At 37.0% G+C, this 16,002-nt stretch overlaps 1 protein-coding gene across 1 annotated transcript; it reads right to left on the bottom strand.

Annotated features, from left to right (window-relative positions):
* Nucleotides 1-5,348: 5,348 nt before the first annotated feature.
* LOC142613938 (uncharacterized) lies at nt 5,349-6,116 on the bottom strand. The gene has a single exon (XM_075786492.1). The coding sequence runs from the start codon at nt 6,114-6,116 to the stop codon at nt 5,349-5,351; it is 768 nt and encodes a 255-aa protein (XP_075642607.1).
* Between the last annotated feature and the right edge of the window lie 9,886 nt (nt 6,117-16,002).

Raw genomic sequence — 16,002 nt, 5'->3', positions numbered from 1 at the left:
TTAATGTTTTGTAGCTCTAGTATACAAATATATATATATATATATACACACACACACACACACACACTGTCTACATAGATAATGAAATGGATGATGATGATTAGTACAATGGTTATAAGAACCTTAGAATAGGAATGATTAAATGTTCATTGCACCTTAATATTCATCTTGTTTTTGGATTTCATGTTACAATTGGCTAGTTTTCATCTGCTAACTTATTTTGAATTTTAAACTTGGAACATAGAACTCGGAAAATATTTTCTATATGTGTTGATAAATAAATATTTTGGTACTTGGTTGCTAATTAAACATTCACTAAACTTTTTAGATATATTAGATCAAAACTTAAATATATTTGTTTAGTTAGTAAAGACATAGCAATGTATGACATGCAAATTACATTATATGATGCAAATCTTTGTTTGTTTTATGGATGAATTCATAATTTACATGATTATTCAACATACAAAATCACTATCAATTTTTTTTTTTTTTTGCTTTAAATCTAAAAATAGGTAGAATATTATGATTCACCCAATGGTCCAATTTTTTTTTTTTTATAGTCATTTTATATTTCATTTTTGTATTGGGCCCCTTTCTCCCCAATCAGTCTAGCTAGTTTAACCCAAATAGCAACTATTCAACCCAAAAACTTAACAAAAACAATAAAAATATTCACGATGATGATTGTATTTTATCAACAAAAAAAAAAACTATTTTATCACTAAAGAACAAAAAAATCATGTGTTATTGTAAAAACTAAAGCCAAAATTTTTGTGACTGCAATAAATTGGTATAAATACCAATTTACTGTAGCAATTTGTTAAAAATAAAATACAATATTTTATTAAGATTATACTCTTTTTTCAATTAAAAGACTCAAATTCTCTCTCTCTCTCTTATTATTTTAATGATTTGTTTATATTATTTTAAATGAAGTTGTGAGGACAAAAGGTTCAGGGCTTGTTCTTGGGCCTTAGGCTTGATTTGAGGGTATTAACTTGTCCGAGGAGAGTTTAGTGGTAGTAACGATATCGAACTTAAAAGCCCACAAGCAAACTGTTGCGAAGGAGGCTGATGGAAATAGTCCGAGGATGGGCATCTCCTCGACTAAATGAAGTGAAGATCATATGATACGCCATGATGTTTAGAAGGAGATTCTAAAAGGTCTGGTAGATGAAGATGTGTTCCACAAGGGCACAGAGAGGAAGAACAAATGAGAAATATCTTAGAGAAAACTGTTACCACCACATTAAAGACTTTACACATATCTCTCTGACCGCATTAATGAGGAAATGATATCTGAATAGTAGTGATCAGCCTTACAGCTATTGTTTGAAGACTTCAAGAGAGTGGTGAATGAGATAAGCATCTTGATCGGTGATCTGATCCATACGTGGAGGATGGAGGGAAGAAGGAAGATGATATAAAAGGATAAGAAAGGCATTCAAGCGGGGGATGGAAGAAGAAATAGAAAAAAAACACTGTACACACCACCATCCTTAATTGTAATCTATTTTTAAATAAAGGAAAGATAATACAAATCGTCCTCGGCTTGTGTCCGAGGAGAGATTCTATTACATAAACCGTGCATTGCATGTGAATTGGCGATCTAGCCTAGCATCTTCGTTAGCCAACATCCATAGATACTAAATTTCAAGCCCACTCTCTACAAATTTCAATGTATTGGGATTTTTGAGCCTGTCACCTTCATACTATTGGGTTTAGGCTCAAATTGTGACCTTACAGAAGTAATAAAAAAATAGAACATTTGATATTAAGAGCATTCTCATCAGATGTACCAAATGCCAAATATTTGGCATTTGGCACACCAAACACCAAAAATAGAGTATCATGAGATGTGTTAAATGTGTCAAAATTTTGAGACATGTTGCAGTACACTCTTATCTTTGGCACAATACGAATGAAAATGCCAAAACTTTTTAATATTTATTTATTCCACTTTTCTCTCTCTTCTCTCACCGTGACATCTGATTCACTCTCTCATCCTTTCTTCCTCTCCATCAATCCTCCCAACCTCTAATTCACTCTCTCAACCTCTCATCCTCTCCATCAATCCTTCCAATTGGACATTAACAATCAAGAACCAACACCATGCCAGTGTCCAATCAAGCTCCATCACCGTCCTCCCTACTCATCCCCTAAAGTCCGATCTTGCCTCTGATCTCGCTTATCTCTCCTCTGAACTTGCCGCCGATTACTCCTTTGGTCTCACCAGTGCCACTGCCAATCTCGCCAGTCCTCGCCGCCGATCTCGCTAGTCCTCACCGCCAATCTCGCTGCCGACCTCCATAGCCGTCACCGATTGTTGGTTGAGTTTGGGTCGGCGTTTTATTCTCTATTTTTTTGGTTGGTTGAGCTTTTTTTTCAATTTTTCTCTTTTGTTGGGATTTTTGGATTTAGAATTTGTTAGAGGATCCGGTGATTGTGAGTGTAATTTGTGGCAGTTGATTTGCTGTTGGTGGTGGTTGTAGCGGTGGTTGTTGGTTGGTTGGTGGCAACTGCCACTAAGTTGGGTGTTTGTATATTGGCTGGGATTTGAGATAATATATTATTTAATGTGTAGTAAATATTATTTTAATATATAAAATTGAAAGATAAAACATCTGATGAATGGAATATTGTAAAATGATGTGGTAAAATCATAAAGTAGGCTTTTGGTGTGTCAAAATGACATTTTTTTTATGAAACAGCTAATGAGAATGCTCTAAGTGTATTGTAAAGTGAGCTGGTAAATAGATAAAATAGTTTTCTGAGGTACTAAAAGTTAAAAAATTTTAGCACCACGATTATGAATGCTTTAACTTCAAAAAATAATCCTAGCTAGCTTAGTATTAAAAAAAACATTATTTTGTTTTTGTTTTTGTCTTTATTGGTAGATAATTATATCTTAATGTATTTAGAAATAACGATTTTGTGTATTTATAATTTTTAATACTATATAGATGTCTATTTGGAGTTTTTTTTTTTCTTTATGCTCTAATCCTCGCTAGCTTAAAAATTCTGGGTCCGTCCCTGTTTATGATCTCACCTACCTCACATGATCCTACATAAGATCCTAATCTTGATAACCTTGGCGTGTATAACAACATGATATGATATGGTTTTAGCATGACATAAGCTTATATGATATTAATTTTATTATGAGTTTTTTAGTATAATAACTAAAAGATAGTTAGTGTAACAAATGTCATATAATTTTACATAGATTTTTTTTTTTAATTTGCTTTTAGTTGATAGGGACTCATTGAGATCATGGATTGAAAGATTTAAACAGTTTATTGTTTTAATTAAAATTTTAGAATTTAATTTGAAATCACCACAAATTATGAGGAAATTATATAATCTACCAAATATAAAAATAACACAAGTTCACGAAAGGGGGGGAAATATCTGTTTACATCAAAAGTTCAACTATCAGCAATTAAATTTTAAATTAAAAAAATCTCAACAGAATTAAGAAAAAATCTACTAAAGTAGAAAAGCGATACTATTCAAGACTAAAATCATCTCCTCCTAAACTCCACTAAGCTTAGATAAAACTTCTAGTAAAGTCTCTGATAGTTGTATAAAAAAACTGGGTCCAATCTCCACTTACGTCAAAAATTTATTGATGTCTTGGTCTAATAATAAAAAAACTATCTTCGGAAGCAGATGTCATAAGTTGAAACTCTCTAAAAATAAATTTTTTTTTAAAAAAGCTTAAATAAAACCTGCTCAAAGGAAGTTCGTATATTACGGTGATCTAACAAAACTTATAGAAGTTATATGGAGTGAGAATTTAGTAAGAACGCATGAATTCATGTAAACCAAGAGCATTTTTCAAACATGTTGTGGATATGCTTAAAGATAAACCATGTAAATTAACATCTAAACCAAATATTAAACCTTATTACAATCAATTCATTAATTTAAAGAAAATCGAACATACTTCCAAACTTTTACAAGATGTCATTTTTCGTTTGTTACTAATAACAACCCTCATCTATTTCTTACATTGTTGTTTTGGAGGGGGAATAAGTTACTATTACTTCATCTATCATTCTCCAATATTATTGGATTCCGAAAGAAAAATCTTTCAACTCTTTTGAGCCATATGTCAATTCACTTGGATACAACAAATAATAGGTTTGGATTTTGGGGAAAAAAAAAACTTTTTAATAGGAATTTGGCTTTGATAGTCTCTTTTGGGAACTGGTTCGGGATTAAAATACACCCAATAACTCTCGTAAGTGTTTTTTTTTTTTTTTGGTGTAAATCCAATGTCCCATATGTCAGCAAGCATTCAAAATAATACGCTAAAACAAATTTCGAGTCCCACCAACTACATATCAATATTATAAATCGCAAAACATTAGAATATCGCACAAAACACAAACCCATAGATGCCATCAATTCTAACTTTCAATCCCTATTTTGAGATTATTGGTCATCCAAGACAACCTTCCATATTAAACTAAAGAAAACCCCAAATAGCCCAATCAGTTTAATATATATAATTTGAATATATTATTTTTACGAAAACTATACAATCAAAGAATCATGAATTTTACCTTTATTTAATTTATGAAATGCATGTACAAGGGATGAGCTTGTATTCGGTGTCTAGAATCGATTTTTTTATAAACATGCATATGTAAACTGAACAATCAATGAATCATGAATTTTACCTTTGTTTAATTAATGAAAGGCATGTATAAGGGATGAGCTTGTGTCTGGTGTCCAGTTTCACCAAAAACGTTGAGATGTGGACACGTGTTCATTTTTTGAACACATGTACGCATTCTAACGTGTCTAGCAAAACTAAACACTAGACACAAGCCATGTTCCTTGCACAATGCTTGTTGACATATCAACGTGTAGTTTTCAATATAGATGTTTCTCATATTAACATTATAAATTAGTATTATTAAAAAAAAAATTGTATGGATATGAAATGATCTAAATTAACGTTGCAATCTGGGTCCCTATGTTGCATAACTACCCGAAGGCATTCACCTCTTTAGTTGATTCTTTCTTAGTTGATGCTACTTGCGAGGTGTCAACAAGACCTCAAAGTCGTCCCCATATCCCATGCGTGCCACGTGGCTCCCACATTGCCACCATAGACCACTTGGCGTGCTCTATTTCATAATATTATATATATATATATATATATATATATATATGCCAAACTAAGTATTGAAAAAATTTGTCACCCAAAACAAATGTATTATTTTACTGATTGAGTTTTAACTCAATAAACTCAATAAAGTTATGTCTAATGTTCTTTTATTGTATTAAAATTATTTATAATTTTTTTTTTTTGGGAAAGATAGGTAAAGCTTTTATTGCATCTTTGAAAGAGAGTTTACATCACAGACAAGAGCTTGCATGATACAGCAAGGGTCCTCTTCAATCCACGCAACATAGTTAGTCATGCTAGACGCATACTTTGCTAATATATGGGCTGGTAAGTTTCCTTGTCTCCTAACATTAGAACATCCTACACTTCGAAAATCTCCACTGACGTCTTGAATACCTTGGACCATAGCAGCAATTGAAGATGGGGCTAGAGAATAGTTACAGAGAGCATTATTAATTATCATAGAATCACCTTTCAGAATAACATCACGTACGCTGACCTCCTTAGCAAAGAGCAAACCCACTTCAAAGGCCTTTGCTTCTGCCTCAGCTGCGCTTAATGGTACTGGGATTTTCTTGCTTAGAGTTGCTTCAAGCCAACCTTCACTATCTCTAATTACCACCCCAACTCCCACTGCTTTCTGCTTCGTAAAAATTGCCCCATCAACGTTAATTTTGAACTGCCCACCCCACAGAGGAGCCCACACCACACCTTGCTGAGTCATGGAAGCTACTGGGTTATCTTGTGCAATCGCCGCCCTGTACTCCCTAAGATGGTTTGACGCCCATCTAAATATTTGCTGCCTTGACTTCCTTACACCACCACACCTCACCTCTTTACGATTGTGCCACAGTGCCCATGCAGTAGTGACTACCTGCGCTATGTGATCCTCTCCCATGTCTTCATTCATCAGCAACTTCCACATAACGTCCTCCAAAGACAACTTCGCTTCATCGGTGCTCAATAACATCAACTTGGAACACTCCCAGGCCTCCTTTGCTTTCGGACACCCCCAAAGGACATGAACCACTGTCTCCGACGCCCCTTTACAATCCTCGCATCGCTCTTCCTAGATTATCCTATGACGCAATAGATTGTCCTTCGTCGGCAGGGAATTGTGGCATGCTCTCCACACCAAGTGACGGATTTTATGTGGTACTGGGATGCTTCATATCCTTCTCCAAAAACGTTCAAGTTGCTGGCATCTGAGGAAGTGCCTCTATTAGGTGATAAGGACCGAGTCACAGCCAGCTTATATGCACTTCGCACCGTGAATAACCCATTCCTTGTTTCCGACCTAATGAGTTTATTAGGTGGCAGCCAATAACTAATGGGTATGCTTTTAATAACATTAGCCTCGTGTGGTAGGAACAACGTGTCAATTACCTCGGTATGCCACTCAGCAGTAGCACCATTAATCAACTCTTGCACCCAGGCATCTGAATGTAGGAAGAGTCTTAGGGAAATTATTCTATGTGTTGATAGGCTAGGTAACCACCTATCCTTCCAAATGCAAATACTTGCCCCATTTCCAACCCTTCACCTCAAACCCTCTTTGACTAGTGATTGAGCTGCCATAATGCTACGCCACGTGTATGATGGATTGTTGCCAATTGAAGCATGAATAAAATCACACCTTGGGAAGTATTTCGCCTTCAAAACTCTATAAACTAGAGAATCATGGCCGACTTGGAGTCTCCACCCTTGTTTCGCCAACAAAGCCAAATTAAAAAGTTTTAGGTTCTTGAAACCCATACCTCCATTTGACTTTGGTTTACACATTTTTCCCTAACTCAGCCAAGGGATTTTTGTTTTCATCCTTCCTTTGGCCCCACCAAAACTTCCTTATCATAGCTATCAACTCATCATAAAGGGTGTCTGGAAATTTAAAGCAACTCATAGTGTATGTTGGTATAGCAAAGGCCACTGCTTTGATCAAAACTTCTTTTTCAGCTTTGGATAACATCTTCTCTTTCCATCTAGACAATTTCCTACCAAGTTTCTCCTTTATATCATTAAAAGTGCTTCTTTTGTTCCTGCTCACAAGTGACGGCAAACCTAGATACTTCTCATGTTGTTTGATTGCTTGAGCACCAAATCTTCTTTAAATCTCCTCTTGGATCTCCTTGGGGGTATTACTGCTAAAGAATAAGGAGGTTTTTGCTCTATTCAGCTACTATCCAGAGGCTTGTTCATAGACCTCCAAGACTCTTTGTAATAAGCCGCATTCCCCTAGTGATGCTTTGCACAAAATGAGGTTATCATCTACAAGATGGGAGAGCGTAGGTCCCCCAAGGCATATAGCAATCCCTTCCATGCTGCCATTGCAAGCTGAAGCTATAATCAATGCTGATAACCCTTCTACACACAACAGGAACAAGTAAGGTGATAGGAGGTCTCCTTAACGGATACCCCTAGAAGGAATAGTGCAACCCCTAGGGCAACCATTGATCTTGATTGCATAAGATACAGTGGTGACACATTGCATGATCAACTTCCTCTATTTAACATCAAAACCCAATTTTTCCATTATTTTCTCCAAACAAGCCCACTTTACTCTATCATAAGCCTTACTCAAAGTTTTATGGCCATCTCACCCATTCTACCTCCTTTTTTTCTAACTAATGTGATGCATGGTCTCAAAAGCTATCAATACATTTTTCGTGATTAACCTTCCATGCACAAAAGCACTTTGGGTGTCACTAATAATGGATGGGAGGAATTTTTTCAGTATGTTAACTATTGCTTTAGAGGCTATCTTATAAACTACATTACAAAGGTTGATTGGCCTATATTCGGAAACTTGTTTTAGTTCTTTAATTTTTGGGATAAGCACAATATGAGTTTTATTAAAATTTTGAGGGGACATACCATGATTGAGGAAACCTAAGACTGTGCTTGTTACAACTTCACCACAAGTACTCCAGAAATGTTGGAAAAATATAGAAGGCATATCGTCGGGGCCTGGGGCTTTAAGGAAATACATCTGCTTCAGAGCCACTCTAATTTCCTGTGCCATATAAGCTCGGGTCAGATCATCATTCATGACAGCTGTCACTTTCAGTTGGATTGCATGTAGGATTTTGGTGAAGTCATCTAGCTTGCTTGAAGTAAAGAGCTTGTCAAAATAGGCCACAACCACCTCCTCTATCTTCGACTCATCCTCCTGCCACCTACCCTGATCATCAACTAACCCTTCAATATAATTCTTTTGGTATCTTGCCAAAGCTTTTGCATGAAAAAAGCTAGTATTTCTATCACCCACTTGAAACCAGTTTAATCTTGATCTTTAGCACCACATCTCATCCTCTTTCTCCAACCAACAGTTTAGATCAGTTCTAGTGGACGTTGTCGCCATAGTCATGTTTGAACTAGGTGGTTGTAATTCCAACCGTTCTAGTTTATTTTGGAGATTAGCAATTTTTCTTCCCACATGGCCAAACTCTTCCTTATTACATGCATCTAAGTCATGTCGACAATGCTTTAAACAACTCTTCAGAACACCCTTCGTACTTGCATGTAACCCCTCTTCCTATGCAGCTTTGACAATATCCTCGCATATACTATCCTTCAACCACATTGATTCAAATCTAAATGTCTTCTTCATTTTCTTCTTCTACTTTTTTGGCACAAGATGAAGTGAGATAGGTGAGTGGTCTGATGATGATGAAGAAAGATGGTGAAGTTTAGCTGTGGGGAACAAATCCATCCATTCCTTATTGGCCAGCGTCCTGTCAAGCCTTTCTTGGATTTGTGTGCCATCTGACCTTTGGTACCACCAAGTGTATTTCGGCCCTGTGAATGCCACCTCCCTAAAACCACAATGATTTATGGCATCTATAAAATTCTCAATTTGCCTCCTCGGTCTTGCTCGCCCTCCTTCCTTCTCTGTGAGATCGATAATTTCATTGAAGTCACCAATAGCGAGCCAAGGCAGCGACGACATGCCCTTGAGGGATTTTAACTTGGCCCATGACTTTGGTCTTTTCACTATATCGAGGTTGCCATAAAACCCTGTAAGATGCCAGCAGCCTCCATCCCATCCACCTTCTATCCATGCGTCGATGTGTTCTTGAGAATATGTTTTAACTTCCACTGTGATATCATCCTTCCACAACATAGCTAGACTGCCTTTTCTTCCATCACTAGGAACGACTAAGCCATGCTTCAACTTACACCGCTCTTTTACTTTCTCCATCCACTCTCTGTTCGACTTTGTCTCCATCAAGAAGACAATGTTGGGCTTTTCTTTATTTACCGCCTTTTTTTAAGGCTTTAACTGTCCGAAAGTTCCTAAGCCCCCAGCAATTCAAACTCAAGAGACTCATTGGTCTCAGCTAGGTTTCCCAGCAACCTCCGCCATTCCCGCGTCATTATTTTATTCGGCCACCTTCTTCTTCTTGTCATACGTTTTCATGTTAACTACGTCTATGTTAAAACCCTCAGGCTTTCTCTTCAAACCAATCTCAACACCCAATGATGGGTCTACATTAGTGCATGGGCTTTGTGTCACCCTTCTTTTCCACGTCCCCTCACTTAAGCCCATAGCCCCCTTATTTGATACTTCACTTCTTGACCCCCTTGGTACAATATTGGGCTTTATTTGTTGTTTCCCTTTACTTCCACACTTACTGGGCCTATTTTTATTTTTCACCCCTTTCAAGCCCGTGCCATCCCAGCCCATATTGAATTCAGCTCCAATGATCATTGCATTAGCATTTGAAACCATCTGCTTTCCATTCAGATCATGTACTTGATTTTCCCAAACCGGATCATCCTCCATAACTTCGATGCCAATCTGATTAGAGCTACTGTCAATCTGATTTGCCGTTATTTCAGTAGCAGCAGCCTTTGAATTTAGGATCCTAGGCTCTTTATGGATATCATCATCAATATCATTTCAAGTTTCCTCGAAACCCGGGATATGCTTCATGATTCCCGTACATCCTCTTCATGCACACGTCCACCAACCCTATACTCAATGCCTCCGCTGTTTACCTTCCTCGACGCCGTTGTCCCTATTTCAAATACTAGCTTTTTTGCACCTGGGATCGTGATATCAGTTCTTATCCAACTGTCCATCATTGTCTAACCCGTTTGCACTTCTTTGGAAACCTCCGATTGCGACTTCGCCCTTCCTAGTTGATTGTAACCTTGTACCTTAACAATTGATTTTCTCCCATGGTTGAATTGAGGAGCTCTAATCCAAGGTCCAAACTGTTGTTCCTTAATCCATAACGAACCCTTACTATTTAGCCACAAAATGCAGTCCTTATCGTCGTGTGAGACAAGCCCACACCAGTAGCATATATTTGGTAGCCGCTCATACATAAACGCTGCCTAACTCTCCCTTGAATGATCCCATGATATTTTCCTCCCCCTGCACAAAGGTTTTGTGATATCAAACTCTACTCTAACCCTCATGAAATTTCCACCTTTCATCTCTCCGAAATCCTTTGGCCGTCGCACTGATCCAATGGTCTCACCAATACTAAGCTCCACTTCAATTGTTAATAATTGAAAAGGGAGATTATAGATTTGAACCCAGAAGGTGGTTGTCTTGAAAACTAGGTCCTGGACTAGTACCGACCCATCGTATTGCTGCACCGCCACCAAATGCCTATCAAACGCCTAAGGTTGCCCCTAAACGACCTTCTCCGCATCCGCTTCCATCTCAAACACAATCAGTAGAACGTTATCTTTGCCCTCACACACCTCAAAATTCCCCCTAGTTCACCATATTGGTCGGAAGGTCTTAGCCACCACCTTAACATTAACATTCCTCTGGGTAAAGAATTTAGCAGCCAAAACAACGCCCGTTGTCTTCTTGTCCCTCGTGAGATCCACCTTCGCGTCCTCCACCTCTATTAGTGAGAGACGACTCCACCTATTCGTTAAGTCCTCCATTCTAACTTACTGACCAACAGAACACACCTCGCTCCAAAATAAGACAAGAGAAAAACCAACACCCTCCTAGTAGCGATGTTACTAGAGGGACCACAACATCCTTCGCAAAGAAGGGAAACTCAATACTACAGTGGAGAGAAGTGTAAGCACTGCCCCCTACCAAGAACTACTGTATCCAATACCTTCTAGTATTGGTTTCCGTTAAATTAGGTCGATGACACTCTTTGTTGATGCAGCATTTAGAAATAATCTCCTATATTTTACTTTTTGGAGGCATGAGTAAAAATTATGTATAATTGGTTCTAAACAAATAAGACCATATAATGTTTACCAAAAAAAATATAGCATATCATTATATCATTATATTTGACTAAAAATATATTAAATTATTACAGATGCATCTAGCAATATACGAGCAGGAAACCACTTTCTGAAATTTAATAAATTAAAAAAAAAAAATAGAAGCCAAACAATAGTAAATCACTACACCTGGCACGCTACAATGGCTAAAGTTAGTATGCACACTTTTGACTAGTATGAGGTGTGATCAAGCATATACACTACACAATACAAAAAGAAGGCCAGAGAGAGAGAAAGTGAGAAAGATACCATTGTAGAAAAACAACTCTATAGTTAGATGACTCAGATCTAGAGGGAGAATAAGCATTAAGCAGCAACGCCAATCATCGAAAATATGGACAAGGAGCGGAAAAGAATGGCAAGCAGCATGGTTGCAGTGGATTAGTGGCATAAAATAGTTTTTTTTTTTTAAGGAGCATTGAAAAGGAATTAGATTTGGAATGTATTGTGTGTATTTATTTTGGTGGTATGACTGATTTGGCAAAGTTTTTTTTTTTTTTTGAGAAATTGATTTGGCAAAGTTTGATTTGCTATAAAATGCTATTTTTTTATAGGTTTTTTGTAATTTTTATTTGGGTATATCTTAATTTCTAACCATTTATAAATTTTGAGTGACTTCAAATTGAATTTGTGGAGGGATTAACCTAATAGGTTTTATTTTAAAATCCTTTCCTGGGGGGGGGGGGGTATGTAAATCTTAAGATTATTTAAGATTTGGTAAGTAACTTATAAGGTTGTAATAAATATTTTATAAAAGTAGGGGGGAGAGGGGGACCGTTAGCTCCGCTAGTGTGTGTGTGTGTGTGTGTGCACGCGCGCGCATGTTGTATGTAGGTGAAATTGCCACTATACCCACTCATTCTACTATGAGTGATCTCATTGATCCCCAAACGATTGCATGTTGTGAAGAACTAGTACGTCAAATTTTTATTCCAGCTGATGTCCATTCCATTGTTAGTATTCCTTTAAGTATAATAGGCTAATGTGGGCTTATACACTAAAGGGATAGTTTACAGTTCGCAGTGCCTACAAACTTGGTGTGGCTTAGAATCTAGCAAAGGGTACGACAGGAGTTTTAGATGCTAATACACACAAGACGTTTTGGAGGAGATTGTGGGGTTGAATCTGCCAAATAAAATTAAGTCTTTTGCTTGAGGAGTCTGTCGTAATATCATCCCTAGAAAAGCGAATTTGCATCATCGGCAAGTCATTGATGAAGATAGGCGTGAAGCTTGCGGTCTGGGGGAAGAAACTAGTGGTTGTGTTTTTTTGGGAGTGTGGGCAAGAATAGGAAGTGTGGGATCTAACAGGTATTGTGTTTGGAACTCAAGGAGTTCGATATCGGGAATTTGTGGACCTAGTTTGGTACTTGCTTTTCGTCCAACATGCTGGAGATAACACAATGGAGATGATTTTTATGGTAGCCTGATGCATGTGGCATAATAGAAATGCGGTAAGATATGAGAGTGCTCGTCAATCGGCACCAATGGTGATGCAAAAAACCTCGAACCATGCTTGCTGAATTTCTGGTTGCAAACCACGTTATTGCCCAACCGAAGATAAAGTTGAATGATTCATGGTCACTGCCAACATTTCCAAACTACAAGGTAAATGTGGATGGACAGTTTTTACTCAAATTTAGGGGGTTTGGGGTTTGGGTGGTAATTCGTGACGATGAAGGAAGGGTCACAGTTGCATTGAGTAAGAAGCTCTTTCAACCTTTGGGCCCGTTGTAGATTGAGGCCAAAGCTATGGAAATCGGGGTGTCTTTTGTGTGGGATATTGGTATAAGGGATGCGGTCTTTAAGAGTGATTCCAAGGTAGTGACCAATACTCTACTGGGTTAATGTACTTCTCCTATGGTTGTTTGCAATATTCTGACAGGTGTAGCTCTCAAGTTTCAGGATTTTCAATTAGTACAAGTCTCCCATGTGAAGCGACAAGGTATTAAACCTGATCATCTTTTGGCAAAACATGCCAAATAAATAAATAAAATTGATAGTTATGTAACATGGATTGAGAAAAATCCATCGTTGATTGAGTCAGGTACTATTCAAGATGTATCGAATTTATCTTCATTTTAATAAAGTTATAGATTTCTCATAAAAAAAATAATAAGAACAAGAATTACTCCCATATAAGGTAGGGAGTGGAACTGCTAACATAATTAGCCGACAAAAGTAGGAGATTATTGTAATTGTCTACCTCTTTTTATTTATCTTTTAGCAGGTTGTAATTATCTAGCTTCTTGTTATATTTTGACTAAACAAACAAACTAAAGTTAGGTATTAAAAAATGATAAAGATAAAAAGACAACCACAAACTAAAAAGGTTCGAGACTGGAAAAAAAAAAAAAAAAAAAAAAAGGTTGATGGCATTGGAAAAAGCACCCCCAAGCCGTTGCAATCTGAGTTGCAAACTTGCGATGAGTCGGATCTTGGCCTTGCCCACCTGCCAGCTAGTAGAAATCAAATATTAAATCGAAAACACGTGAGAAAAAGTAAAATACTAAATCGTAAGATTCTTGCTATAAATTAATAATAAAATAATTTTAAGATCACAAATTATTTAATAAATTTTTTGTTACAAATTTGACAAAATAAATTGTGTGTAATTAATCATCAACTATGTATAAAATTTTTATTTTTTATTTATTAAATACACCCTATCATATCACAATTATGATAAAAAATTGCGAAAAACTTGACGACATTAGATTTTTAAATTCGAATCAGCAATACAACACATTTCTAACTTTTATTCAAACTAAAAAGTAAAAAGGAGGTATTGCCGTATTGGCTCTGCCGTCTAAAAAAAAAAAAGGTGGAATCAGCTAACTCAAACTATATTTTATTTCCTTAATATTTAATTATACAAAAAATTAAGATAAACTAATTCTTATACACGGCCCTCAGCTTTGTACAGCTAGATTTTTTCAAATATATAATACAACCAATCAAATACTCATAGATCATCATCATCAACCTACTACATCTTTCCCGCATTTTCCTCCTAAAAGTCAACAGTATGTGACTAGAATTAGATTTGGCTCTTAAGTGTGAGCTTACTGCTTATCACATTAAAAAAAAAAAAAAAGTGTGTGCTTATTTGACTTATTAGTTAGAGTGTTTTAATTTTGTTTATGGCCTATTTGGAAGTTTAAAGAGGAGAGAGAGTAGAGGAGAGGAGAGTAGTGGGGAGGAGAGTAAAGGAGAATTGTTATCCTCCACCTTATTTAGATGTTTTTAAAATTATTAAGAAAAATGGAGTAATTAGTCCTTCCTCTTATTTGGATATTTTAAAAATTAGGATGAAAATGAGAAGAAATGATTTAAATAGACATATTTACCCCTATTTGAAAATGGACTTAAAACATTTGTCTATGACTAATTTGTTAGATTAAATAATTATTTAATCAACATTCTCATTCCATCAAATGCCACTAATAAAAGTATAAAACTACTATTAACTATTATAAAATAATTTTTATTACCTCAAAAAAAATTATAATAAAAATAAAAGTCCTTCATAAATTTCTACAGTCTCCTCCCATTTCTCACCAACTAAACAAACAGCTAGCTCCACCTCAATCTATCATATGACATCCAAAAAGTAAAATTAGAGTTCAAAATTTTCTGCGCCAAGATTCTCCAGACCCCGAAGTCTGCGATCTTGACTTGGTTCCTCGTGTGGAGCAAGAGGTTCGACGGCTTGATGTCGCAGTGGACGATGTGCCGCTGGGGCAAGTAGGCAAGTTCGATGAGGATTTGGCGGGCTAGATCGGAGAGCTGGCGCTCGATCGCGATGTGCATACCTTCCAACAAGCCCCAATCCATGTACTCCAACAGGACTTGGATTTCGCCATTGTGCATCGTATTATTTGTATTCATAAATGAGCAATTAGGGATTTTGTTTTCGCATTGATTAATTGAAAGTGAACTCTCTTTTATAGTGACGATGCCAAGAAAATCAGTAGGTTGGATGCTTCGGACTTGAAAGGACTACTGGTTCTTTCTACGGCCTGAAAAAGAACAAAAAGCGTATCAAAGGCGACCGGAGCTGCCGGCCAAAAATCCTCCGATGGTAAAGTTAGTTTTTCCCTCTAAGTAATCTGAGTTCCAACTTTCTTGAGTAAAAACTCAACATACCTTTGCCTTGTCTGAATCAATCTTTATATAGTGCCTTTATAGACGGTTATCGAAATGGGAACCTCTCCTGGATTCGAGGCTCAAACGTAACTGCCATAACCGTCCAGGAGTTACATTTCTATTTCACAACGGATACATGACCGTTATGCGTGGGATAAGGGATTGTCACATTATATTCGGAGATTCTCCCAAGTGTGGTACCCCCGTCCTGAATTTCCTTCGTCGAGTGCACCTGCTGATTCCAAGTGTAAAATCCTAGTCCATGGATCTTCATGTGGACGAGTCCTCTCAGGGTAAGCTGTGCGCACCCCACGGACAAGGGATGTAGCTTCGCTATCACCCTCTGGACGTCCTTGTTCGTTACCCTCGTCCTAAGGATAACTTCTGGACGGCTGCCGAGGTGATGACCGTCCACGGACGGTTTGGGTGGTTTGAGTGTTT

Source organism: Castanea sativa, chromosome 1 (assembly GCF_040712315.1).
Source record: "Castanea sativa cultivar Marrone di Chiusa Pesio chromosome 1, ASM4071231v1".
NCBI lineage: Eukaryota > Viridiplantae > Streptophyta > Magnoliopsida > Fagales > Fagaceae > Castanea > Castanea sativa.
This window is presented reverse-complemented; position numbering and strand designations above follow the sequence as displayed.

Bases quoted from the DNA above. Each gene is read 5' to 3' on its own strand.
- LOC142613938 (XM_075786492.1), bottom strand. From the start codon at position 6,116: ATGTTATTGAGCACCGATGAAGCGAAGTTGTCTTTGGAGGACGTTATG.